General features: G+C 40.6%; 2 protein-coding genes across 2 annotated transcripts in view; one reads left to right on the top strand and one right to left on the bottom strand.

Annotated features, from left to right (window-relative positions):
- COL19A1 (collagen type XIX alpha 1 chain) overlaps positions 1-6,370 on the top strand; it is a 294,498-nt gene extending 288,128 nt beyond the window's left edge. The window contains exons 49-50 of the mRNA XM_054722351.1: positions 5,993-6,070; positions 6,243-6,370. Coding sequence (XP_054578326.1) covers positions 5,993-6,070; positions 6,243-6,370 — 206 coding nt within the window. The remainder of the gene's footprint in view (positions 1-5,992; positions 6,071-6,242) is intronic.
- Positions 6,371-16,849: 10,479 nt separating this feature from the next.
- The window catches only part of COL9A1 (collagen type IX alpha 1 chain), an 86,555-nt gene continuing 77,478 nt past the window's right edge, over positions 16,850-25,926 (bottom strand). The window contains exon 38 of the mRNA XM_054722235.1: positions 16,850-17,220. Coding sequence (XP_054578210.1) covers positions 17,036-17,220 — 185 coding nt within the window. The 3' untranslated portion in view covers positions 16,850-17,035. The remainder of the gene's footprint in view (positions 17,221-25,926) is intronic.

Raw genomic sequence — 25,926 nt, forward strand, 5'->3', positions numbered from 1 at the left:
CTTCTGGCCTCATACGCACAGTGTAAAACAATAGTAAAATCACTGTAGTTTCTGGAGTACATTCTATCTTTCCCTTAGATAATAGAGAGGTTTGGCAGATAGTTGGAGGAAAAGTGTAGAATCAGGTGCAGCCTTCTGTGTGTACACTGTTGTATAGAGGGTGGTTAATTATTATCTTTCGCTAGTTGGGTCTGTTCTGAAGTTAGAGTTTATGAGACTGGAATGAGGAGCTTGAAAGCCCATCTGAAGATGCCTCAAAAGACCTGAAGAGTATGGACTGTTAACACTTGTAGGAGAAAAGCCTTGGACAGATGCCTCGAACAGTGGCGGTCAAAGAGGACAAGGACAGTGGAAAGTCAGGACATCGAGGAGAACCGTTCTGGAACTGGAGTCACCTGTCCACACAGCACCTGTCTCCAGGCTCCCTTCCCGTGTAGGGAAGGCCCATTTGGAAGGATCTCAAAGGCAAGGCTAAGTCCACAGTGTCAGCGAAGCTTTTGGAAACCAGACTTCCATTCCCCACGTGACTTCCCTTTCCTTTCGTGATGTGATGTCTATGAGTTCTACCTGCAGTTCTGCTGAGATCTTACAGCCTGCTTCCACTCCTGATAGACATTTTGGATGCAGTTCTTAAATTTGAAAGACTTGGCCAAATGATTTTCAATTTTTTTAAAACCAAGGTTTAGTGAAGTTGATAAAACTTTGGTCTCATCTGAGGGTTTCTGACAATAGACATGTCTTGAGTATAATTCAGCTTGGTGACTCCACAGAGTTTCCCTGATATCTCCTTTGCAGTATTTGTTAAATGCCAGAAATGCAGCAGAAAAATAAAACTTGCAAACTATGGGATTCATTTTTAAAAGAATATTTGCCTATCATCAAACTATGCTGATAATTATCTCTAAAGCCACAGAGAAACTCTAGCCAGTTTGGCTCAGTGGATAGAGCATCAGCCTGCGGACCAAAGCATCCTGGGTTCGATTTGGGTCAAGGGCACATACCTTAGTTGCAGGTTCCTCCCCAACCCGGACCCATGCAGGAGGCAGCCAATCAATGTGTTTCTCTCACATCGATGTTTCTCTTGTCTTTCTCTCTCTCTTCCACTCTCCCTAAAAATCAATGGAAAAATAGCCTCGGGTGAGGATTAACCAAAAATAAATAAATAAGTAAATTTTAAAAAATAAAGCCACAGAGAAACCTGACTGGAAAAAGGAAACCAAGGGGCTACCGCTTGGTTTTTGATGCCTTCCCAGGAGTTCACAAGGAATTGAAGTGCTACTCTCTGGTAGATAAATAGAATGAAGTGCTCAGAAAACGAATTTATACATGTAACTTCAAAGCTTTGCTCCACTCAATGTAAAAGTTTTCTCAAAAAGGAAAGGAAAAAATGCATGTAAAACTGCTACCCTAGTGACCATGTAAACCTCAGGTGCCGCTGGCTGAATTCGTCCTCTTAACACACGGCCTGGCTGAGTCTGAGACCAGGTTGAAGTGAGGACGCAGCCCAGAGAGGGGAAGGAAATGTGGGCGCTGAGCAGCAGTGTGTCTGCCCACTCATGAATTCTGTTTGATGGTGGCTCTTCTGAAATTTCTAAAAGAATTAGCTTTTCAGTGTTTTTCAGAAAAGAAATCCATTTTCATTAGAAATAAAGTGATTTGGTTTGAAATATGCACTATGGAATGAGTCCCTTATTATATTACTACTAGAGGCCCGATGCAGGAAATTAGTGCAAGAGTAGACCTTCCTTCTCCCAGCTGCTGGCATTGGCTTCCCTCTGGCACCCGGGACCCCAACTTCCCTCGCAGCCCTGGCTTCATCTGGAAGGACGTCCGGTCTAATTAGCATATTATGCTTTTGTTATAATAGATGTGTAGGGAAGGACACAAATTTTAAGGGGTCTGTCTCATTAGTTTCCTGTGCTTATTTTGAAAAGCAGAAAATGTGTAGAAATCAAGGAGAAAATCCATACGAGAGCATTAGAAGCACATGATCTAACTTGGAAAAGGGAGGTACTGCTCCTGCTGAGGTTGTGATCATGAAAACTGGGGACCCTAATGGAGCCCCCTGATCTCTCCGTGAAAATAGTGAATCATTCTGATTCGAGTAGGGCCACCTCATTTACGTTTTTTCTAAATTCTCAAAGTGGGTGATTGTTGGCATCTTCTTTAAATTCAGAAGGATTTCCAAACAGTCTTATATTTTAACCACCCCGTGGGTTTCTGATTCTTGCCTTCCCGATGCCCACGGAGAGCACCTTCCTTGGTATGCGTTCCACCTCAGTCTGCATTGCAGCGCGGGGCCTCCTCATTTGTCCTGCCTGGGATGAGCGAGATTGTGCCATGTTAGGATCAAAGAAGCCTCCATCCAGCTGGCTTCTCCTGTGTAAGCAAGAGAGGCGCATTTTCCTAACAGACCTTAGCCTCTTGAACGAGTTTAAGAGAAAGAACTTTATTTCAACTTTTTCCAAAACACAATTATTTCTCCACCTCTGTGAAAACCGGGACGAACAGATGCCACAGTTGAAAGCCCTGTCCGTTCAGGAGAAACAACCCCACTGTGCCCCCCACTGTGTGGATGTGGGGTCAGGAGAAAACAGGTCCAGCCATTTCACATAACCTCCAGCGGTTTTGAAAAGACACTGTTGGGAATTATTTTTCTTTCTTTTAAACTTTCAAAGTTTACCTGTTATTGGTTTATAAGGAAGGAAACTTGCTGTTATTTGTAAGCCAGTGGCCCATAGAGTAGTTCATGTGACGGATATAGATTTGACCTTTAAAATTTGTCAGCAGTAGGGAGCTTAAGTAATGGGAGGCATGTGCGTGTCAAAATGACGGAGGGCGCTGTGGTCCATTAGGAGAAGAAACCAGGGAGGCTGAACAGCTTAAGAAGCTTGAGGCAGGCCCCCAAGTGAGGAAATGCCAGTAATACTCCTCTACTGGTCTCATTTGCCCAGTAGGCATATAGATGCACAGATTTATAACTTTGGAAGAATATCCCTGGCATTAAAATGGAATTCTCCCTACCAGCAATAAATGAAGCCTACCACCTAAAAAACTACAGCAGCACCCTGATTTCTTCACTTAATACCTCTAGGTCAGTGGTCGGCAAACTGCAGCTCACGAGCCGCGGTTTGCAGCTGTTGACTAATGAGTTTGCCGACCACTGCTAGACTAAATGTTACCGTGTAGTTGGAAGCTGTGAGGATTAGGCAATTGTGGCATATTGTGTGCAAAGAGGTAAAGGGGAGTATATGACAGTGGTCAGCAAACTCATTAGTCAACAGAGCAGCAAACCGCTGCTCTAGGTGCTTTAGATTAGGACACTGCTGTTGTTGGATTTCTGTTTTCTTACATAAGCTACAGTGATGTCAGACGGTCACCCTGCATACTTCCAGGCCACGAAAATACATGTGCATTTGCAAATAAACCCACCTTTTAGTCTTTTCCAAATTTCAGGGGAGGCCTACCCTAAGTGGGTGAAAAGCTTAATTCTAGAAAGTAAGAAAGCTGTTATTGACTTTATTAGTATTCTAATCGGAAATTTTGTTGTGAAGCAATTATAAAATAAGACCCTATAACTTTATGGAAGCCTTCATCCATGATGATTTTGGTACCTTGTACAATTCAACAGCTTTGTCTATTAATAGTAGGTTGTTATTAACCAAAGAACTGAGAGATTTGTACAAATAAATTAGTACATTTGATAGGAGAAGAGTATATGTCACCCTCTTATACAAATATACAAATTATTAATTCTTGTTTTGTGATACCATGTTCACTTAAATTCATGTGGAATAATGTATTTTTGCCTTAGTTAAAATCTGAGAACTAAATTTAAATATATAGATTTTAACAGATATATTCATCATTTGGAATTGTGTTGCAATCTTGTTAATTCTCTTGTTAATCAAGAGTTTGTATATCTTGCCCAAACTGGTTTGGCTCAATGGATAAAGCATCAGCCTGCGGACTGAAAGGTCCCAGGTTCGATTCTGGCCAAGAGCACATGCCTGGGTTTCGGGCTCAATCCCCAGTAGGGAGTGTGCAGGAGGCAGCCAATCAATGATTCTCTCTCATCATTGATGTTTCTATCTCTCTCTCTACCTCTCCCTTCCTCTCTACAATCAATAAAAAATATATATTTTTAAAGTTTGTATATATTTAGTCATATTTTTTTCTTCCTCATTTTTTTAGCCTATGATCTTAAGAACCTACTGAGATAGCTTGAGGGTCAACTTTACAATCTTTCTGTAACAGTAAAACCTATGTTGGATTATTAAATATACCTCAGGCATGAGATGTTATTTTACTGCAGGCAAGTTTAAATAATGCATTTGAAAGGGTGCTTTCGAAATGACCCCAAGTACAAATATCGTTTCTTGTTGTTTACATGTGTTAAATGAAAGTCACTTATATACAAGAAATCCTGAGAATATTTTAAAGTTGAATATGTATCAATTTAGGGTACTGGGCTACATGTTCAAGCCACTGCTCTCTCTAGGATCTAGGATTCTATTGAGTGTCTATAACATAGTTTTCAGATATAAATGTGTGAAGATTCCCATTGGGTATATTTCTATATATATATCCTGAATATAATCCTTTTTTTGAATATTTTCACATTTATGGTCAGGTCATACCTTCCGAAACCAAGAAATAATGATGTGGTGATTACATTGCTAAAGTTATTTGGATAATAATGTATAGACTGTATGGTCAAGTCAAGACTGTTGCTCCCAAACTGATGTCTAATTCTGAGCAATAATGGGAAATAATCTGTCCTATATACTGTTCATAGAGAACATTAAATGTTCTCCTCCTATCATGTTCAGCTGTAATAACACACCTTTATGGACAGGCACAGCTAAGTTAGGACCTATTGTTTCCTACTGAGATACTCTCCTACCTATTAGCCTTGCTGTGTGTCCACATGATTCTACATGACCGCTCTGTTCCGTCAGGACCAGGAGCCATGGTTTAAGTCTGAGAAAGCTGGAAATTAAAACTCCATTTACCATCACTGTGAAACTTATAGCCACAGAACCTTTTCTTCAATGTCTTACATGGATGAAGACATTATATAAAACCCAGATTAAAATGTTTTATGCTTTCTTAAAGCAGGGATAAGAGGCACAAACTACTCTGTACCTTTCTACCTGAGGTAACAATAAGCATATTCAGTAACAAGAGTGATTTTGTCTTAAAATGTACAGAGATCCTAGGCCTAATTTATTTTGGTTAAAGTAGCTTAAATTGATGAAGTGAGTTTAGAAGGATCCCTCAGTCTTCTCTTGTGTTCTGGAACTGCTGAAGTCCCTCCTCTCTGGAGTTACGAACTTCCATATTAAACAGGAGGTTGCTGTTGTAACTTTACTAGAAAGGATATCATGTTGCTATAGACAGTCATTTGAACCACATCCCAATTTTGTCCTCTCCTGACTCCGAGATGGGTGAATTCGCATATATTCACACTCTTACTGTCATTTATTAAAATGATGAGTTTTTGTTCCTTTCATTCCCTTTAATTCTTAGACTAAGGTCCAGTTTCTTGCTGTCAAATTATTTTGTCCTTGTAGTAAGCAGAACTCTCAGTATATTTATATTTAGCCTGAACCTACCCTCCAGTCAGAATTCCTATTGAAGACGCTCACACACCTTGTCATCGCTATTTGACGGAAGATTGGAATGATGGATTTGAGTTACTTAGGTATCATTTTCAGTACCCAAAGCCTCACTGTCAAACATTTGACTAGTTGTACTTTTTATAGTAGTTGCATATTTCTAAGATCCTCATTGCCTATTGCATCTCATCCGGTATGTAAGTTTGATATGTAGTTAATGCAAAACAGACAGTTAAAGTAGTATATTAGCTCTGTGTTAAGTGAACAAATTACAGAAATATCCTAGACTAGAAACGTGGCTTCTATTTGTACTGTGCTGCCATAGAATTCTCTCACTTTTGTGTCTCTCTTTTTATATATCTCTCCCTTAGGCTACCGAGGACAGAAAGGAGAAAGAGGGGAACCTGGAATTGGGCTTCCAGGGAGTCCAGGTCTCCCTGGGACTTCAGGTAATAGTGATATTTATCTGCACAACACAAGCAAGCTTCTAAAACAAGGGGCCATGCCTTTTCCCCTATGCCCTTAGGTGTTGCTACAGGAGAGGTTGAATAATGTTGGTGGGAGTGAGAAAGAAAGAGCCATACGTGATCTGCATTCTGACGGGGTCTTTTATTTCATTAGCTCCGGGTTTGCCAGGCTCACCAGGTGCCCCAGGTCCCCAGGGACCCCCAGGACCTAGTGGAAGATGTAACCCAGAAGATTGCCTCTATCCTGTATCTCATGCCCGTCAGCGGACAGGTGGGAAATAAGCACACTTGAGGAGGACTTGATTTTGGGTGATATCCCCTTGCTGTCAGAGCTATCTTGATACGGTCAAACCCTCATGATATGTGGGTGGCTTTTTTTTCTTTCTTTCTTTCTTTCTTTCTTTTTTTTTTTTTTTTTTTGGTGTAGGCAGACATTAAAAGCAACAATTTGAATCCTATTCCTATAGCAATTGCGATATCAGCATTTTTAGAATTTTTCCCAAATTCATTCCATATGTTTTGCTTCAGCATTACTGATTTTTATTCAGAGTTTTCTATGAAATACATAAGCAAATCTTGTCATTAGCTCTTCTTCAAGAGAAAATTACATTTTATGATTTAGTAGACTGATGGTGAGGTACATTTTGTAGTCTCATCAGCTTGTATTTGGCCTTTGACTTCTGAATTTTAAAGTTTCAGAGTTATATTGAGGTTTTCTTGGTGGTTAAATTTGCTGTCATTGCTAAAAATGTCATCTTTTTTGATATAGTGCATTGCTCCTGCTGAATGTTTTTTGACTACTTTTTATAGCTTAAGAATTCTTCTACCATCTTACATCCATCCTACTTATGCAGAGAAATAGATAGGCAATAAGAGTTTCACTTTATAACATATTTTTGAGGGGTTACCAGGAGGCTGTTTTATCAGGGAGCCCCCAAAACCCAATATAGCCAAGTATTGAAATGATTTTCTTAAATCTGTATAATGAGCCAAATTCAAAGCAGTCATCACGGCATGAATATGTATGGCATGAAAAGGAAGAAACGAAGTCCAATTGTGTATGAGTTCCACAAGAAAAGCCTAGCACTGTAGTCCTTTGCTGAGTTTCTCCGCTGGGAAACATAAAGCTGTTTCCCCCAAGAGGCCTTCGGTGGTGAAGGCTCCAAGCTGCCTTTGGTACTAGCAAGAACTTTGGACCCCTGTATCCATTATCCTTCTGACCGCATCACTCTCAGACTGTAAGACAAGACCCAGAACGAAAGACGAGATGAGTAGCGGCCGGAAAAGAAACCCCTTCCCTGTGGTGTGACAGATGCACATGGACAAGGTGAAGCCCAGAAGCTCTCATGGAGAATCATGTTTCTCCAGAAAGCTGTTTTCCCTAAAAGCTGCAGCAAGGAGTACAGGCAGCGACAAAAAGCCATGGGACTGGAGATACAACTAGTGCTCAGACCAAAGAGTTAACACTCACTTCAGGGGGGAACAACAGGGGCTGCAAAAGACTGTGTCTTCTGGCAGGGAACGGAAATGCAGTGATCGCCAACCACATCACTAAATGATACTTGTATTGCCTAACTATACATTATTTTGAGAGACTGTGGGTTGAAAGCAACTCATTTTCTGGAACATTGGGCATGAGGATGTTGCTGAAATCTAAGTATTGGGTCCCACCGATGCGGAGAGCCTGCCGCCCACAGCCCTCCTGTCACAGAAACCACGAGGTCTCACCTCTTCAAGAAACAGGGCCGATTCCAGCTTAGCCAAATCAGGCTAGGATGATAGCTTCCATCGGTTAATTGAAAAGTGCGTTTAGCAAGGGAAACCCACTGAAATCGGAAAAGCTATGAACAGAGTTGTGTTGGGAGCGCGCCTAGATTAAGACAGGCTTTGTTCTAATGCACCCATGAGTTGAACTGATTTTCATTGTAGATTAACGAACTGCTGGTCAGGGATATCTACATGGTTGTGCATACATACAACCTTTTGGTTATTTCATATTGAATTATGTTGTATATTTCAATTCCAAGTTTATTTATTTTTTTCCAAGGTTATTTTATTTATTTCAAGTGGTTTTAACTTTAAATTGATTTTGTTCTTTATTCTCTTTCTTGTGCAATACTTAACAATGGTGCTGTGTTTTTAAATTATACAATTGGAATATACATATGCATTTTTTTAGTACAATGATAATTTATCCCAAAAATATATACAAAGATCTAAATCTGGTGCTATGTGTATATCTTGAGCTTTTAATTTGTTGACTTTTCTGAAAGCTTACAGCTCATCTGCCATTCATTAATTTATTTGAATTTGTCATGAAGCTAAATATTTTATGTTTTCAAAAATTATTTTTTTCATATTAATAGGTTGTTTAATCCTTATACCTCTTTACTAATCCAGAAGTATTTATTTTAGCATTTTAATGTTTTCATGAACTTTTTGCTGGTGGCGATCAATGTATTTTCCTTTGTTTTCTTTGAGTTGATCCGTTCATCTACATCAAAAGACTCGATTCATTTCCTTGTTTCATAACTTCTGTTCATTTTAATTCCACAGACTATGTCATGCATCCTTTCTTACGAATTGTATATTTAGGAACCTTCTCTTTTTTTTTCTAAATTCCATTAATACTGGGCTGGTTTATTCCTGTGTCAAGAATTTGTATTTATTCAGATGATTTAAGTATGGGGGGTTTATAATGGTATATGATGTGTATTACAAAGTAGAGCTGTCAGGCTCATTTTTTATAACTGACACATATGACTAAATATACCTTTGGCAAAACCATAGAAACGGGGCTGTGTGCCGTGGGATGAGCCTTTCTCACCTTACTGTATTACTTACCTTCCAACACTTGTTCCTGCCTCATCTCTGGACAAATGATACCCAAGGCTGGGTCCAGCTAATATAAACACCAGATAAAGTGGATATTTGGCATTTGCCTATTTTTTCTTAATAAAAAAGAAAATGGATAATTTAGGCCCCAAAGTAGGGTGGGAAATTCTCTCCTAAATAACTTGGTGGTTGCCAAATCTCTTTATCATTTTACTCCATTCCAAAACATTTGTTTACTTTCACATAGATGTCAGTAATGTCCACAGCTGGGAAGAAGAATTATCAAATTTCCTAATTTATCTCTTGTTTGGACTCCAGACAACATAAATGTTGAAATACAAAATAATTATAGGCCATGAAGACAATTAATAATTAAAATTGTGTTTGCCCTATGTACATATTTTAAATTCCAGTCAAACATTTTATACCAAGATAAATTAACACTTCAAATGGAAAACTTTCTATGCAAAAAAAAATAAGGTATGAAGTCAATTAGTAATTATGGCCTTTGTAATCTAAAGAAAAAATGAAAAATCATTCATGAGTTTGTTCATTGTTCTTTCCTACTGAAGACATTAACATTTTTCCCCTAAGCATAACAGATACACAGCCAGTCTTAACCTTTGAAATTTGTCATCTTGTGATCAAAGTAATTTAGTTAATGATTCTAATCCCATATGCTTATATTTCATGACATTGTTGAAACTTTAAAATTTTAGTGACTTATATTATGGAGCTTAAATAATTATCTTAACATATGTTCTCTGTAAGAATTGTCATTTGATGTTTAGATTTTAAAATAATTTTTTTAAAGTATGTTTTCGGAGTTAAATAAGATTTAGCCTTTCTGCAGTCTCTCACATCTGTTGAGAACCTGTGATATACCTCCATTTGTCCACAAGATGGTGTTTTAAAGCAATTTGTATCAGAACTGAACAGACTTGCAGAAATACAAGGGTAGAAACCATTTAGTGGACAACAACTAAATCAGACCTTTGCCTTTGCACTTTTCTTTTTACTTTTGTAAATAATTACTTGTTAACTTATGTTTTATTAATTTGTTTTGTTAATTTATATATTTTCTCATTGTAAGTATCTCTTTGAAGCAGACAAAATAACCTTTGATTTGTTAGCTCTTTCAATTTTATTTCTTCAGTGGATTTATATAACTTAGTTAACTTGAATATTTACTATTTGTAACTTTTGTTTGTACACTACCCTCATATTTTAGTGATTAACATGAAAACACCTAAGAAGTCATCCTACCTTTTATACAGGATATATACTCACTTTTGACAGACAAGCAAACTCCTTTATTTAGCTTAATACAAGATGTTGACCATTTATAAAATTACCCACTGTCTACCAATAAATCTTCATATTGTTCAAAGTACTTAAAATTTTACAATTAGATTTGTACAATATTTTTTTCTAGAACTATATCACTATTTACAAAAGTAAAATAAAGAACACCATTTTTCAAAATACCATTTTAATTTTTCCTAACATTGGTAATATTATCCTGAGACTGAGAATTTCTAGATTGTTATATGCTGAAGTTTTTTCAATGAATTCTCATAAAAGTTTTGTAGATTTGCTCATTTCTCTTGTTCTTAAATTATTTTTCATATTTGTTCATGTTCACCTTCTTAAGACACAGTGTATATTGTTATTGTTTCCCAATGTTGTTTCTTAACATTCTAGTGTTGAGGAACGTACCCCCCTTTTATATGATTTGCTCTCAGAGATTACACAGACTTCCAAGAGGAGGAGATGCAGAAAAGAATTGAATTTGTATATTTTATGCCTGGATACTTCAAAGTGACTTAGCCTTTGAATTACATTTATTTATTAGTTGGCTGGTAAAAGTAGCATTAATTACATTAAATTCGTTTAACCAGTAGGAGTCTCAAGAAACAAGACAAATGGGTGTCTTCATTTTCATTGTGTGGTGTACCCCAACATTTTTCTCAACAAAATCATGCCAGAATATCTGGTCACTTTAGTTAAATTGAATAAAGAACAAGATGAACACAGAGAAAACTCATTCAGACAAACAGACCCAGAACAGTAAAAATTTACCTCAGATTAGAAAGGCTTATAAAACCAAAGCCAAGTCTAAGAAAAATCTCATTGGGGAAAAAAAAACTTCATGTTTAGGTACAACTCAAGGAGTTAACTACTTAACTTCATGGATTTGTCAAAAGTGAGTACTGCCAGTAAAGTAGGAGATTTCACTGAACTTAGGGGGTAGTTCAGTAAGATTTAAGTTTGTCAAAGGGTTGCCAGTTGTTTGACTATAATAAGCTTGTGGGTGTAAAGATGGTGATTACAACTTTTTATTTTGCTGTATTATTTAAAGTATATTTTAGGGTTAAATACTTGTCAGTGTATTCTTGTATTTAAGTTCAGATTGTTTTATGGCATATTTTATAACTGTGCCAAAAATAACATTTTCCCATTTTGTTTGTTCTCGATCTTACCTCATCAAACTGTTAAAGATTGAATTCAACATACTCATGTTAAGTGGAATGGCACTAATTTTATTCTAAGTCTCTGGTGGATATAATGCTTTGAGGCCTTGATTCCTAAATATACTCATGATGCATAATGAGCTTGTCGCTTATCTCAGCAATAAAGAATTTGATCCTAAATCCAGGAATTCTGAGGTGCAGTTATCAACACCATGTCTACTCGTCGCCACCTCTTGTGGCCAAAGAGCCACACTTGAGTTGCATTGTTAGGCCACAATGACAGGAATGCCCCGAGAGCACTTCCATACCAATCATGAGCCACACGGGTGCCAAGATACCTGTCCATTGGTCTGTTGCAGAGTTCTTGTTTATACTGTGCTGGTCGTTATAGTTTTGTTTGTCACATGAATCAATGCTTAGTTCACGCTACTTACATGTATAACTCATCTCCGTGGCAGCTCATAAAAGGTCTGGTCTAATGACTGAGATGAGAATTAGAGGCAGAAGCAAACGTCAGAGAGCAGGCAGGCCTTTGCAACTTCTGTCCCACAAAGTGATCTCCTCACTAAAGTCACTCAGGACTCCTTGTTGTAGAGGGGCCAGTGCAAAATAAGGAATATCACAATTACTAGTAACTTACTCATAAACATCATCATTAGTGATAATAGGCAATAATAAGTTAATACACAGAGTGTTTCCTTAACAGCAACTAATTACATTAAAACATGTCAATAGATTTACATGTTTACTTATAAATTACACTATTCTCATCTTCAGGTCCCCTTCCATGTAGTAAACCAACCAGGAGCTCTCTCAGAAATATTCTTAAGCCTTTGCACACACAAAATTTCAACTTGGAGGGCAAAGACAAATTCAAATGAATCTCAGAAAGAAAGTTACTTCATTGGAGCCAATTTCCCTCATTTGTTCTCTTTCTACTTGTTCTTAGAAAACTTGGCTCAAGAGCAAAATGTGAAGGCATGTTAAGGGAGAGTTAGCATGGGTTGTCATTTATTAAGACTATTAATAGTAATATTATTAAAACTAAACATAAAGCAGTCAGCATCCACTTTCTGATAATCTAATGACTATGGTGCACTTCCTCTACTTAATCATTTAAAGAGCATTTGAGCATCTGTATTCATGTCATACATTTGTATAGTCACCACTTTTGACTTAATGTTTACTGAGCCATATGGACTTAGTACTGCCATGTCCTAGAGCACAAGCTAACTAAAAAGGATGAAGTACACAACTAAAATTTAATTATTTTACTCTATGAAAAAAAAAGGACTTCACCTATATTTATTGAGCACAAATATTCTTTTTTTAAATATATGTATTCAAAATCATTTATATCCATTGCCCATTTGTAAATAGAAAAACTACTAGTTCACTAGTATTATTGTTCTTATTATTGCTTTTTCACTTTTACTTTAGCTTCTAAGACATGTCTAAAAGCAATTCCCTTGACACTTGGTATGATTTTATGTATTTCTAGTGACCTTCCCCTTATATTGGTTTATTTGAAGATTATTGTAAGTCAGAGACACCATAACAGCCCAAAATTAAATAATACAATCAGAGGTGATCTTCTGAAGTAGGGATTTACATTAAGCTTATTTCTGATTGCAAATAAATAAATCAGATTTAACTAATGATGTTTAAGAATAGCACTATGTGTTTAGACAGATTGAAATGTTAAGTGTCTGTCGGTAACCAAGTCAATTACATAACTGATAGGACTACTCATTCATACTCTTGAGATAGACAGAGGTCAGTTATGCCAAACCAGGCCAGTGAGGTTATGTGCTCAGTCAGACCGGGAAGTGATTTCCATAGTTCTTATCCAAACTGTCAGATATTTGGGATGAAAATGCCACAGAAGCCCTGGCTAGAAAACAATTGGACATCAGTTGCCCCGAATAACATGCCAGTTTCTGACCAACTTTAGTCACACACTCCTGTCTCAGCAAGTGCTCCAGGCGTTACTTCATCCAACTTTTAACAAATATCTCAGAGAGGTTTTGAAGATTTCTGTTTTGCTACAAAAAGATATTTGGTCTAATTCAATATTTACCGACGCTTTAATGGAGAGGCATTGCTGGATGGCTTTCTTTGCAATTTCTCAGTCAAGTATTTACTGCTTCTGTGAACTATTTCACTTAACCGAGTTTCATAGGGATTGTTCCCACCACTGGGGACCTGCTAGTTTTACATAATCTATTTGTATGTAGTTGTTTCCAATATTGCTTATGATATCTGTGGAGCGTGGTGGGTAGCCTTCTAGATATCAAGTTTGTAAAACATTTGAATGACCTGTTCCTTTGAGGGTATTTTTGTTTTGTTTTCTTAGGAAATTATTTTTTAACTGAAGTGTGAATATTTAATTTGTTACAAATTAGAAATATATTTTCTTCTCCATTTTGTTCTCAACCTAACATAGCCTCCAATCTTTTTTTTTTATCAACCTAAACCTTTATTTGTAAGTAAATTTAAAAAAATACATTGCAGTATATTCTTCTTATGAAGATTATATTACCGAACTGAGAAACGTATTTATTTGGTAACCTAATTTTTCTTTTATTGTATTTAATTATATCACTCCAGTTAAAATAAAACCACTTGGTGAAAAGACAAGGCAATTTCTTTGCATTTATTTGATTACTAGAGGCCCGGTGCACGAAATTCGTGCACGGAGGGGGGTTGTCCCTCAGCCCAGCCTGTACCCTCTCCAATCTCGGACCCCTCAAAGGATGTCCGACTGTCCGTTTAGGCCCGATCCCAGTGGACTGCTGGCTCCCAACTGCTTGCCTGCCTGCATAATCCAGGACTGCTGGCTCCCAACTGCTTGCCTGCCTGCCTTCCTGATTGCCCCTAACTGCTTCTGCCTGCCAACCTGATCACCCCCTAACCACTCTGCTGCCAGCCTGTTTGCCCCCAACTTCCCTCCTCTGTTGGCCTGGTCACCCCTAACTGCCCTCTCCTGCAGGGTTGATCACCTCCAACTGCCCTTCCTTGCAGGCCTGATCCCTCTCAACTGCCCTCCCTTGCAAGCCTGGTCCCTCTCAACTGCCCTCCCTTGCAGGCCGGGTGCCTCCCAACTGCCCTCTCCTGCTGGCCATCTTGTGCTGGCCATCTTGTGTCCACATGGGGGCAGGATCTTTGACCACATGGGGGCAGCTATATTGTGTGTTGCAGTGATGATCAATCTGCATAGTTCTCTTTTATTAGATAGGATAGAGGCCTGGTACAGGGGTGGGGGCCAGCTGGTTTGCCCTGAAGGGTGTCCCTGATCAAGGTGGGGTTCCCTTGGGGCATGGGGCGGCCTGAGCGAGGGGCCTGTGGTGGTTTGCAGGTGGGCCACGCCCCCTGGGATGCAAGCGGAGACCCTGGTATCTGGAATTTATTTTCCTTCTACAACTGAAACTTTGTAGCCTGGAGCAGAGCCAAGCCTGGGGCTCCCTCCGAGGCCCGAATCCATTTGTGTTGGGGTTATAATTGAAACTTTGTTGCCTTAAGCGGGTGGGCCTGGCCAGGGTGTGCAGAAAGCTTTGCTTCCCCTGTTGCCAGCGGCAACCCTGGCCTGCTCTCTCAAGCTCCATTCTGCTGCCATTTGTTTGAATTTGTTTACCTTCTATAATTGAAACTTTGTAGCTTGAGTGGAGGCTTAGGCCTGCAACGGCTGGCAGAAAGCTTGGCTTCCTCTGTTACCTAGGAAACCTTGCTCTCTGTGGCTGTAGCCATCTTGGTTTGGGTTAATTTGCATACGCACTCTGATTGGATTGTGGGCATGGCTTGTGGGCGTGGCTTCTGGGTGTGTCGGAGGTATGGTCAATTTGCATATTTGTCTATTATTATATAGGATATGTCACAGACCCTGAGAAGGTTTGCCACTTATATAAAGATCATTTCAAGTAGCTCAAACAGATACCTCTGTTTCCAAAAACGTATCTACTCCACACAAAGGATAACGTCCCTCTCAGTGGGGGTAAATAGCATGATCTATGGAACCAAGGTGAAATCTCTCTTCTTAAGCACAGTCTATGCTGGAAGTACAGAATAGATGCTGTGAGAGAATCCCAAATGCAGATTACACAATAATTGATTTGGCCAAATAAATAGGGCTAAAATTTTTAAAGGTATAGAGCGTACACACAAGAAAAAAAAATCCTATTAGGGCTCATTCCCCTTGACTTGAGAGAATTGAGTTCCATAAACTAACTGAAGGCATTGACTATTTTGTGCACTGTGATGGGCTCGGGGACAAGTCACTCGTATGCACTGTGACAGAATGAATGCATTAAGTCTCATCAGTCATTTATGTAGATGTTGGTAAAATAGCAAACCAATGTGATTATGTAAATGATAATCAAGTGCTTGAGTTGGTCAGGCAATACCTAGCTTATTGATAAGAATCCAGTGCTTTAGCGGAGCCGCCTTTATAAAATGTGTAAGAAAATTGGTGAAATAGTCATTTTGCAGCAGTGACGTTCTGAATAGGAGGGAGCTAACAAACCATTGCAATGAAGGCAGGAGCCTGAGCAAGGCTAGACTTAAGGGGTCGATCAAGTCTCTGAAATAGTCTGCAGACATGTTTGTGCATAAGCATTTGTGCATTTTTCCAGGGTTTGGGTCCATAGCTTTCATTAGAATTTCCAAAAGGTCTATGAAGCTGTCCGCCCTACACCACACACCCATATACAATGGATTTCTGTCCCCGGGTAGCACCTTCAAGGGAACAGTAAGGGCTTTTTAATTTCTCTGTGCTAAAAAAAAAAAAAAAAGCACTAACATAAACTTAGAGAAATAGCAGTAATTTACAACTTTTAATGTATCTAAATAAGTTCAGTGACTCCTTTTTATTGAACAAGATTACTTACAAGAAAACATGCAAGAGATTAAGAAACCATATTTATTTCTTCTTGGGTACAACCAGAGATGTTACCTCACACCTTACAAATAAATAATCTCATCAATAAATCTTATGCCCGACAGGATATTAAAAGTCCTTCTTTACTTTCACATAGAAGAGCTCAAAATGTTAATAGGTTTGGGATACAGTACAATTCCACAAAAAATCAGGCTGACCATGGAACCAACATGTGCTGTGAAGAAATCATTCTTCATAGCACAGCGCTTTCTTGTCACTCCAGAGAGCACACTGATGGGGGTTTTAGGCACCAATTCTGTTGACTGCAGAGGGGTTTCTTCATAGCTAGTCTGCAAATCCTCTATATGACTGAACAACAATCTGAGAACATCCCATTACAAATGAAAATAACTACGGCAACTGAGGTAAACCAAACAGTTGTTTCTGTTTATTGGCACCGCGGCCCACAATGTCACATATGTATAGCACACTAAAGTTCAAGATCCTGGGAACAGGATTATAAATGCATTCAAAGGGAGGTTTTGTTTGTTTTTACCAATGACTCTGCTCTCTCTCCTCCAAGGAAAAGGAAAGAGGATTTATTGAATAGCACCATCGATCTAAATCTGATTGTCAAGTAGGACTTCTGCAATAATGTTGAAGGTAATACACTGTCGTCTCTTGCCCCAGTTTCGGGTGGTGTTTGTCCTCCAAGCTCCTTTGCCAGGGGTGGTTTATGCAGACAGCCATGCAGCACTAAGCCTCTCACTGGACTGGCCCTTTGCTAAAGGCTCGCTGACCAGCCTGCATGGTGCAGGAGGCTGGCTCGCAGAAACCAGGAGGGCCAGCAGGGCCTGGGGGACCGGGCACACCAGGAATGCCTGCCGCCCCTTGAGGGCCTCGCTCACCATCCCGGCCATTCCTCCCAAAGCTGGCAGGACCTGGATCACCTGAAACACACACACACAAAAATTTTCAATGTGAACACGAGAACACTCAAGGCTGCAAACTGGCAGTAGGCATCAGACCTTGCAGCCCAGCAGGTGTACATAGGAACTTTGGGAAATGATGGGTGATGATATGATGATGATGACAATGATAAAATTCCTTCACTGGACTTAGGTTTCTTATAAATTAAAAGTGTAAGATCTCAGCATCTCGAACCCACATTTCCATTTGTAGAGCTGTGCTGTCTGAGTTGGTAGCCTCTGGCCACATATATCTATTGAGCAGTGAAATGAGGCTAAGTCAAAATGAGATGAACTATAAGCTCACCTAGACTATGAAAAAAATGAAAACTATTTCGTTAATAATGTTTATATTTATTACATGGTATGATATTTTGAACACCATGGGTTAAAGAAACTATATTATTAAAATTAATTACACCTGATTCTTTAGACTTTTTTAATGAGGCTACTTAAAGTTTATTTTTCATAATCCCAAAACTGTTTATTTTTTATTTTATTAAATTTATTGGAATGATATTGGTTGATAAAATTAAATAGGTTTCAAATGTATCATTCTGTAATACATCATCTGTATATTGCATTGTTTGTTTACCACCCAAAGTCAGATCTCCTTCGGTCACCATATATTTGACCCCCTTTACCCTTTACTACCCATCCCACCCCCCACCGCCCTTCCCTCTGGTAACCACCATACTGTTGTCCGTGTCTATGAGTTTTTCTTTATTTGTCCTATTTGTTCATTTGTTGCTTTCAGTCTTATAACCCACATACTTTTTCCATCTGACTTATTTCCAAGATTTGAAATTACACACAGGTGCAACTGGCATGTGGGGCTCCCAGTACATTTCTTCTGCACAGCACTCCGGTAGCGGCACCCTCACTTCTGATAGGGGATCAGTATGCAGACAGGGATAAGAATAGCTCAGTGGTGAGAAGAACAGGCTCTGCAGACAGACACATGGCTCTAAGTCTAGCTCTGCCGTTTACAGACAGGGTGACATTAGCAAGTCACTAATTTCTCACTTTCTGATGGGATAATGCCTTCCTTATAATTAAATTCTATGCCTGAAAGCATCTGATAAATGGGGGCTATTACTATAATTATGAGGGTATTATTGATTAATGTCTCTAGAGAACTGTGCAATGCACCCTACAGAGCTCCCTGGCCGTCTTCTCAGGGCCCTACCCCAAGGGCACCTCACTCCAGTCTCACCTCCTCGGGGGCATTTCTTCCCTTTGTGTGTTGGAAGTTGTTCGGTTCCCCCAGTGAGGCGCCCCTAACAAAGAGGGATTTCTGCCCAATGTTTGCCGCATCACACCAGCCGTGCTTTCGTGCTGTTATTGCAAAGGTGGCAGTAAGAAACCAGCGTAAAACAACTTGTATCTGTGATGATGATTCAGTTCTACAGAGACCCTCCTTCTACCTCAGCCATCTTAATCTGTCCATCCGGCCAAAAGATGAAAGCCAAATCTACACGTGCAATTACACATTTGCTGAGGCTTTTTTCTTTCCTTCTCAATGGTGTTTAGTTTTCCTTTTCTATTTTAGTGGTGACGTTATATATGTCTCCTTGGTCTTATTACACGATCTTATTACATAGACGCATATACTTTTAGAAGGCAAGTAGGTTAGAGATCCTATTTTACATTTACCATCTCATTCTCCCCAAGAAGCTTACAAAGTAGATCCACATAAAGCAATGTTATGGGACAAAACATTAAAAGTTTCAAGAGAATAATTATCTTTGACAATGTCCATCTCAAGGCTGTAGGTAAGCAGCGATATAATTTCCCCTCGCTTATCCCATAAGCTTTCATTTGACTATATTAAGTTGTGATGAAGCCAGGGATTATGTGTTTTCCCCTAAAGATGAGGCCCCTGAGACAATTCCTCTCTCACCCAGAGCACCTATGAAGGAGACGCCAGCAGATCCGTGCCTTTAGCAGAGCCTATTCAGATCTCCTCACACTGGGGTCACTTAAAGGTGATTTTTTTTAAGGTTTATGATATAGGCCAGATATAAGTGCATATAAAAGGAGATTTTCATGCACCTCATCAGTAGCAATACCAGGTGCAGGCTAAAATCAACCACGATTAGGAGCAGAAAATGCCCAAAGGAAAGGTTGCAAACCAGATGACCACAGGGACAAGGCCGGTATGTAGGTAATGGTAGGCAAATGGCAGCCCATGAGCCAAGCCCTACTTTTGTAAGTGGCCTAATTAGAGCACAGCCATGGTCATTCATTGATACGTTGCTTATGGCTGCTTTTGCAAGACAAGGGTAGAGCTGAGTCGCTTCAACAGAAAACACAGGGCCCTAAAGCCAAAACACATGCTCCTTTACAAAACAAGTTTGCTCACTCCCACTGTCATAAAGAAGTAACCCTGGATTAAGAAAGTCCTTACTGTCTTTTCTGGAAGAAAACTGATGGCACAAGTGATGAAAACTGGAATGGATAACGATACTCTAGATCAGCTTTGGGAGGCAGCAGGGAGGACTGAGGGAGGACTGAGGGAGGACTGAGGCCTGTGGTGACCTGGAGAGCGGATGTCGGCAGCGGCTCTGCTCCAGCTCCCAGCTGCCAGGAGGGAGCATGGACCAGGACTGCCAGGACCTCTGATGATCTTCAAGGGAAGGTAGGAAGCTGAGTTTTTAAATAAATAGCTCTCAACTTATAATGTTAGCAACTAATTCAAAATTTTATTTAACATTTGTAGAGCCAGCCTCCTGCCTAAAACCTTCAATTTAAGGAAAGCCATTCTCTAATACACAAACTATTAAAAAGCAGAAGGAGCGCATTATAGATTTTCATGCTTTGCTCCCTATTTCAACACGTTCTAGGAGAGGCCTTTTCTTCCCACTTGCTGAGTTCATTTCAGATTCCTGCTCATCCTTTGAGGAAGGAATTGACAAAGCCATCCTCTCTAGCCTTGATTTAGTTTATAAAAAGCTCATCTAGCCCAATTCTCCCTCTGGCAAAAACAGCAATTTACCCTGCAGAGCTTTGGGTGATGTTATCATCATCATCATCATCAATCATCATCATCACAAAGTGCTTTCCCTTTACCCTGCCCATGCACTGTGCACATTATTGATCCATTTTCCTCATGTGCAACCTGAGAGTTAGGAAGATTAAACAATTGCCCATAATCTCATAGCTAGAAAGTGTTGGAGTTAGAAACATGGACCTACTAGCCTTGCCTAACTGTATTTCCATACCCATTGATTTGCTAACTCTGCTGAGGGTGTGTGTGTGTGTGTGTGTGTGTGTGTGTGTGTGTGTGTGTGTGTGTAGTGTATTTTGTTTAATTTGTTGGGCCTGAATTTTCCACAGGAAGAGGCACAATAGCCAAGAGATAGTATTAATTTTTCTAGAGCTCCACCTATCATAAGAAACTAACGATATTTTTCTGAGGTTTTACCCTGTAGAAATGGTCGGAGGAAAAATAAACCAGCCTTCACATAACAGACTGCCAGTTTCTGGTGAGCCCTGACACTGGGCATTCACTCTCAAAGGTGCTCTAAACTTACTGAGTAAGAGCTAATTTGGGAGTAAAGCAATGTCACCACAGTCCAAGTCATTCAAAAAGTCCAGTAGCTGCATGAACAAATATGCATAAACTACTTTTCAAGTCTTAAGAAGAGAAAGCACAGATCTAAAGTGTTGCCATTCTGCTCTGCCTGCCTGATGACTACGCAGGGTTCCGAAATTTCAAGGACCTATGAAAATGCCATTGCCAAACATGCATGGCTTTTAAAACTGAATGTCTATGTCATTCCCTGTGCAAACACTAGAGGGTAGTCATGTCACATTGATGGAGGCAAGCCACGCCAGGACATTCTGAAGACTCTAATGCAAGCCACAGAATGAAAGGGACTGTTTCTGCAGACTTTAAAGGGGGAATAACACAGAAACCTGAAAATAATTTAAAGTATTAAGTAGGGTGTTTGATATTAATCCACTGCTTATGTAAAATGTTTTATGTGCCAGGGACTTTCTTATATCTCTCACCTTATGCTGAGCGTACTTTTTTTTAAGCACATATGTTTGAGAAGTAGGTTTGCGTAAGATCCCCACAACCAAATAAGATCTCTGCAGCGATGGAAATAAGATCAATGACTACCGCTAAACGTACTGCTGAACTAAGTGTGCCCTTTGTTTGCTTTTTGTTTTTCCCACTCACTAGTCACCAGCAGATGTTGGGAGAATCCCGAATAACCCATTCATCCTGTGTGGCCCAGGGTAAAGCCAGCTCTGCCCTCCCCGGCCAAGAAGGGAAAAGCATCTCAGCTCACAAGTCACAGGCCTGGTGGCCACATACCTATGATTCCTCATTCAACTCCTCTCCCTCGTGAGTTTGAATGCACATGAAGGAGGTCAGGACCCATTATTAAATAGTTTTCTTTGAACTCCTCAGAGTGCCAAGGAACTTACTGCACAGTTCGGTGTCAGGAGACAGAGAGAGTTCCGCTTAATGAGATGACCCAGTCAAGTAATGCCACTAACGGCCTCTGGTAAGAAACTGGAGGCGGGGCCAGGCATTGGGGGAGGTTCTAGAGCCCCAGGGGTCTCGACTGTGATCCACACAGCCATGTGAAAGAGACAGAAAGGGAATGGAGACACTAAGTGGTTAGGGGTGGCGGGGACAAACTAATCTTATTACTAACCAGCCAGCCCATCATTTTGCCTACTAAGTGAGCTTGAATGCAGGAAGCATAAATATCTGCCTCTATCACCTATTACCGAGAGGACTTTGTCAGGAGATGTGGCCTTTGTAAGTCCCTATTTCTGCAAATATAAGAAGAGAAATGGCAATAATAACAGCTAAATTTGCAGAATGTGTGCCATATGCCAGGCGCTACGCTAAGTGCTTTCCATGTGGTAACACATACATAGGTCCCCCTAAATAACTCCATAGGGTAGGTGTGGTTATTATTGCCGTCATGCTGGGGAGAAACTGAAGCACTAAGAGGGAGAGGAGCTAAAAATAAGTAAGAGAGCAGTGCATACACCTGGCAGCCTCGTCCCAGAGCCCAGACTTCTTACATATCTGCCCTGACTACTGACTGTGAGAAGAAACAAACTACATGGTATCTGTCTACTCTTTGAACATTAGAACTGCAGCCGAATGAGAGTCGATGTGATGTTATAATAATAACCTATGGTCCATAGTAGGTGATGTAGCATTACAGCCCAAAGGGCCATGTAATTCTTAACCCTGAACAAAGTGACAGACATGAAGGGGAGTTGGAGCTAACACTGTGCAGAAAGAATAAAGAAATTCTGATAATTGATAGGTAACGAAGGCCTTGGGTACATTTTTTCAAATATATCAGATAGGTTAGCAGAAAGAAGAATGACCAAAATGATCTTTATTCCATTTAGGAGGATTTGCGTTTCAATTTTAACAGAAGGGACAACAGAGAAGATTATAGAATAACTTGTTCTGCAGGTTCTTTCTTTTAGGTAAGATATGTATTGACCTAGAAGGTTCCAGAGAGCTCCTGCATAGAGTAATGTGAAGGTTCCCCCGGGTCTTAAAGTCCTATTACCATTATCTTTGTGAGAGACCAGAAATCACATTTCTAATCACATTCCAAGCTCCACCAGGGACATTTAAAATGGCCCAGCCTCTCAGTGGACAATTACTCAGTGAAATAATTTACTGCCAGCCAGTGCTTTGCGTTTGTGACATGGAGTTGAAGAGGGTTTTGTGGGGGCAGGGCAGAGGTGTAGGGGTGGTGCTGGCGGAGAGAAGAGTAGCTGATTGCTGCCCATTGAAGGCAAGAGCAAAAGGCTGCAGGGGCTTAGCCAGGCCCAGCTGTGCCCAGCTCCCCTTCATCTCAGAAAACAGAAGTGGATTTGTTATGTCATGGGAGTAACAATAACCAACATTTCTTGAGCACTTACGATGGCCAGAAATGTTCCTAATCCCTTTATATGGAGGGATTTCTCAAATATACTATTATCACTATCTTATAAATGGAGAAATGGAGGCACAGAGCAATTAAGTAACTTGCCCAGTGTCATAAAGCTAGTGAGTGACCGAGTCAATACTTGAATCTAGCATGTCTAAACTGTGGAGCCCACATTCCCAACAGCCCACTTTCAGGGAACTAGCCTAAGTGCCCATCAGCAGATGAGTGGATTAGAAAACTGTGGTACATCTACACAATGGAATACTACGCTGCTGTAAAAAGCATAGATGGACCTGGAGAGCATTATGCTAAGCAAAATAAGTCAGTCAGAGAAAGATAAATATCACATGATCTCACTCATTTGTGGGATATAATGAACAACATCTACACTAATAAAAGAGAAACATGCAAATTACCATCACTCCACTACGCTACCAACCAATCAGAGTGAATATGCAAATTAGCCTTAAACCATGGCGGCAGCCCCGCCCCCCGCCGCACCGGGCCTGTGGGGATCAAAGAAGTTGGGCACCAGCGCCTGAGGCTGACTGCAGCCCAGGAGACGAAGAAGCCGCCTGCCCCATGATCCCAGGCCGCAGCCAGCCGGAGAAGTCGCCCACACTGTATCCCAGGGAAGACAGAGAAGCCGCCCGCCTGCGGTCCAGGCACCAGCACCTGCGGCTGGCTACAGCCTGGTAGACACAGAAGCTGCCCATCCCGTAGTCCCAGGCACCAGTACCTGCTGCTGGCTGTTGCCCGGGAGACGGAGAAGCCGCCCACCCCACGGTCCCAGTCACCAGCACTTGCAGCTGCAGCCCAGGCGAAGCCACCTGCCCACCATCCCCTGCGGCTGCAGCCGGCCTGGGTGCGTATGGCTGACCAGAGGGAGGGAAGCCCGGATCCCGGGTGCCTGTGGTCAGCTGGAGGAGGGAATCCTGGGTCCCGGATGCGGGGCTGAGGCAGAGGTGGTTAGGGGCAATCAAGCCAGCAGGGGAGCAGTTAGGGATAATCAGGCTGGCAGGCAGAAGCAGTTAGGGGCAATCAGGCAGGCAGGCAAGCGGTTAGGAGCCAGCAGTTCTGAATTGTGAGAGCGATGTCCAACTGCCAATTATCCCCTGAGGGGTCCCAGATTGGAGAGGGTGCAGGCTGGGCTGAGGGACACCCTTCCCCCACCCTCTAGTAAACTGATAAACAAAAACAGATTCAGAGACAGAGAATCATTGATCAGACCATCAAACCTCAGAGGGAAAGTAGGGGAGGGTGGGGGTAAGGGGGAGAGATCAACCAAAGGACTTGTATGCATGAATATAAGCCTAACCAATGGACACAGACACCAGGGCGGTAGGGCATGGGGGGCAAAGGGAGGATAAGGACACATATGTAATACCTTAATCAATAAAGAAAAAAGGAACTAGCTTTAGAGGAGGGATACCCCAAAAGCTTTCGTTCAGGAACTTGATGGATTTGGGAAACTGTCAGCTGTGCAAATTATGTGCAGACCCGAGAATGACCTAAAACCCAAAGCCCAGGGCCTGCGCCTCAAAGAGTGCAATAACAAAGGCCCCCGTGTGCCTGTGTGCTTTTGAAAGTTAGCCTTTGTTTTTAAAAAAACAATGTCAAATATCCTCCCAATGAAAATATAACAGAAGCTCAGAAAAAGAAAGACCGGAATTTCAGAGTGGTACCAGGGAGGCAGGGGAAGGACTGGCAAAGGCAGAGAGGAGAAGGGCAGGTCTCAGGAGTCCTAAAAAAGGGGAGTCCATAACATTTTTTAACAAGTCAAATTTAAATATGAGATCCAAGACCAGCTGCAACAAATTTACTTATAAGGGAGAAAAGATGACGGCCAGGTGGAGCGGCCAATGATGAGCTTGTCTTACCTTACCATTTTGCCCATACATGGGTGTCTCATGTACTAAAAAGCAAATCAGCCAAGTCCTATTTTGGCAGAACAGGAGGGAGCACTTGTAAACCCCTTCCAGTCAGACTTAGGGACACCCTCCCCACCCGCAGTGGGGCATCATGGGCCTCGGATGGCAGCCTGATACACTGCATATACAGAGCTAGTCTTCCTCAATCTTCCCATTTTTAAGCTTAAAATTTTGTTTATCAACAGACTTTTTGAAAGAGTCACCAGAAACCATAATATATTTTTGTTAGAGGAAAATCTTGCCAATAGTGCAAGTGGCTGTTCCAAGAACTATTAAGTGATTTCTCAACAAAATGGGAGGAGAAATTATAAGGTTATCCTATATGTATACAAGTAATTGAGTACATTGTAATGGTGGTATTTTATCAGCTTTAAAGCCTCCTATCGCTGCCATTGATAAAGGCAATGACTCAGTAAATTCTATTTCTTGTTTCTCTCTTCTAAACACCTATCAATGAATCCAGGCTCCTCTAAAATACTCTCCCCTTGGTCCCATTTAGCTCCAAGCAGATTCTTTCCTTTTCCAATCACACACAAAAAAAGCATCAATTTATGAAAATATCTTGACAGGCCCACAGTTTTAGAGAGGCAGTGTTGGAGCTATCTCCAAATGTGTTCATATTTTTAAAATGTATTTTAATGAGAAAGCAATCCCCAGGAGCAATGAAATGTATAATTAGAAAGCAATGATGTTTGGGGCTGCAATTATAGCCATGATTGAATACGTAAGCCTGTGGCAGAATTAGAACATGATTATTTCTTTTCCTAAAGTTCCTTAAAACAAGTTTTGCAAATCTATTGTGGAAATATGAGCCTCCCTTTCTCTGCACAACT

Source organism: Eptesicus fuscus, chromosome 10 (genome assembly GCF_027574615.1).
Source record: "Eptesicus fuscus isolate TK198812 chromosome 10, DD_ASM_mEF_20220401, whole genome shotgun sequence".
Taxonomy (NCBI): Eukaryota; Metazoa; Chordata; class Mammalia; order Chiroptera; family Vespertilionidae; genus Eptesicus; species Eptesicus fuscus.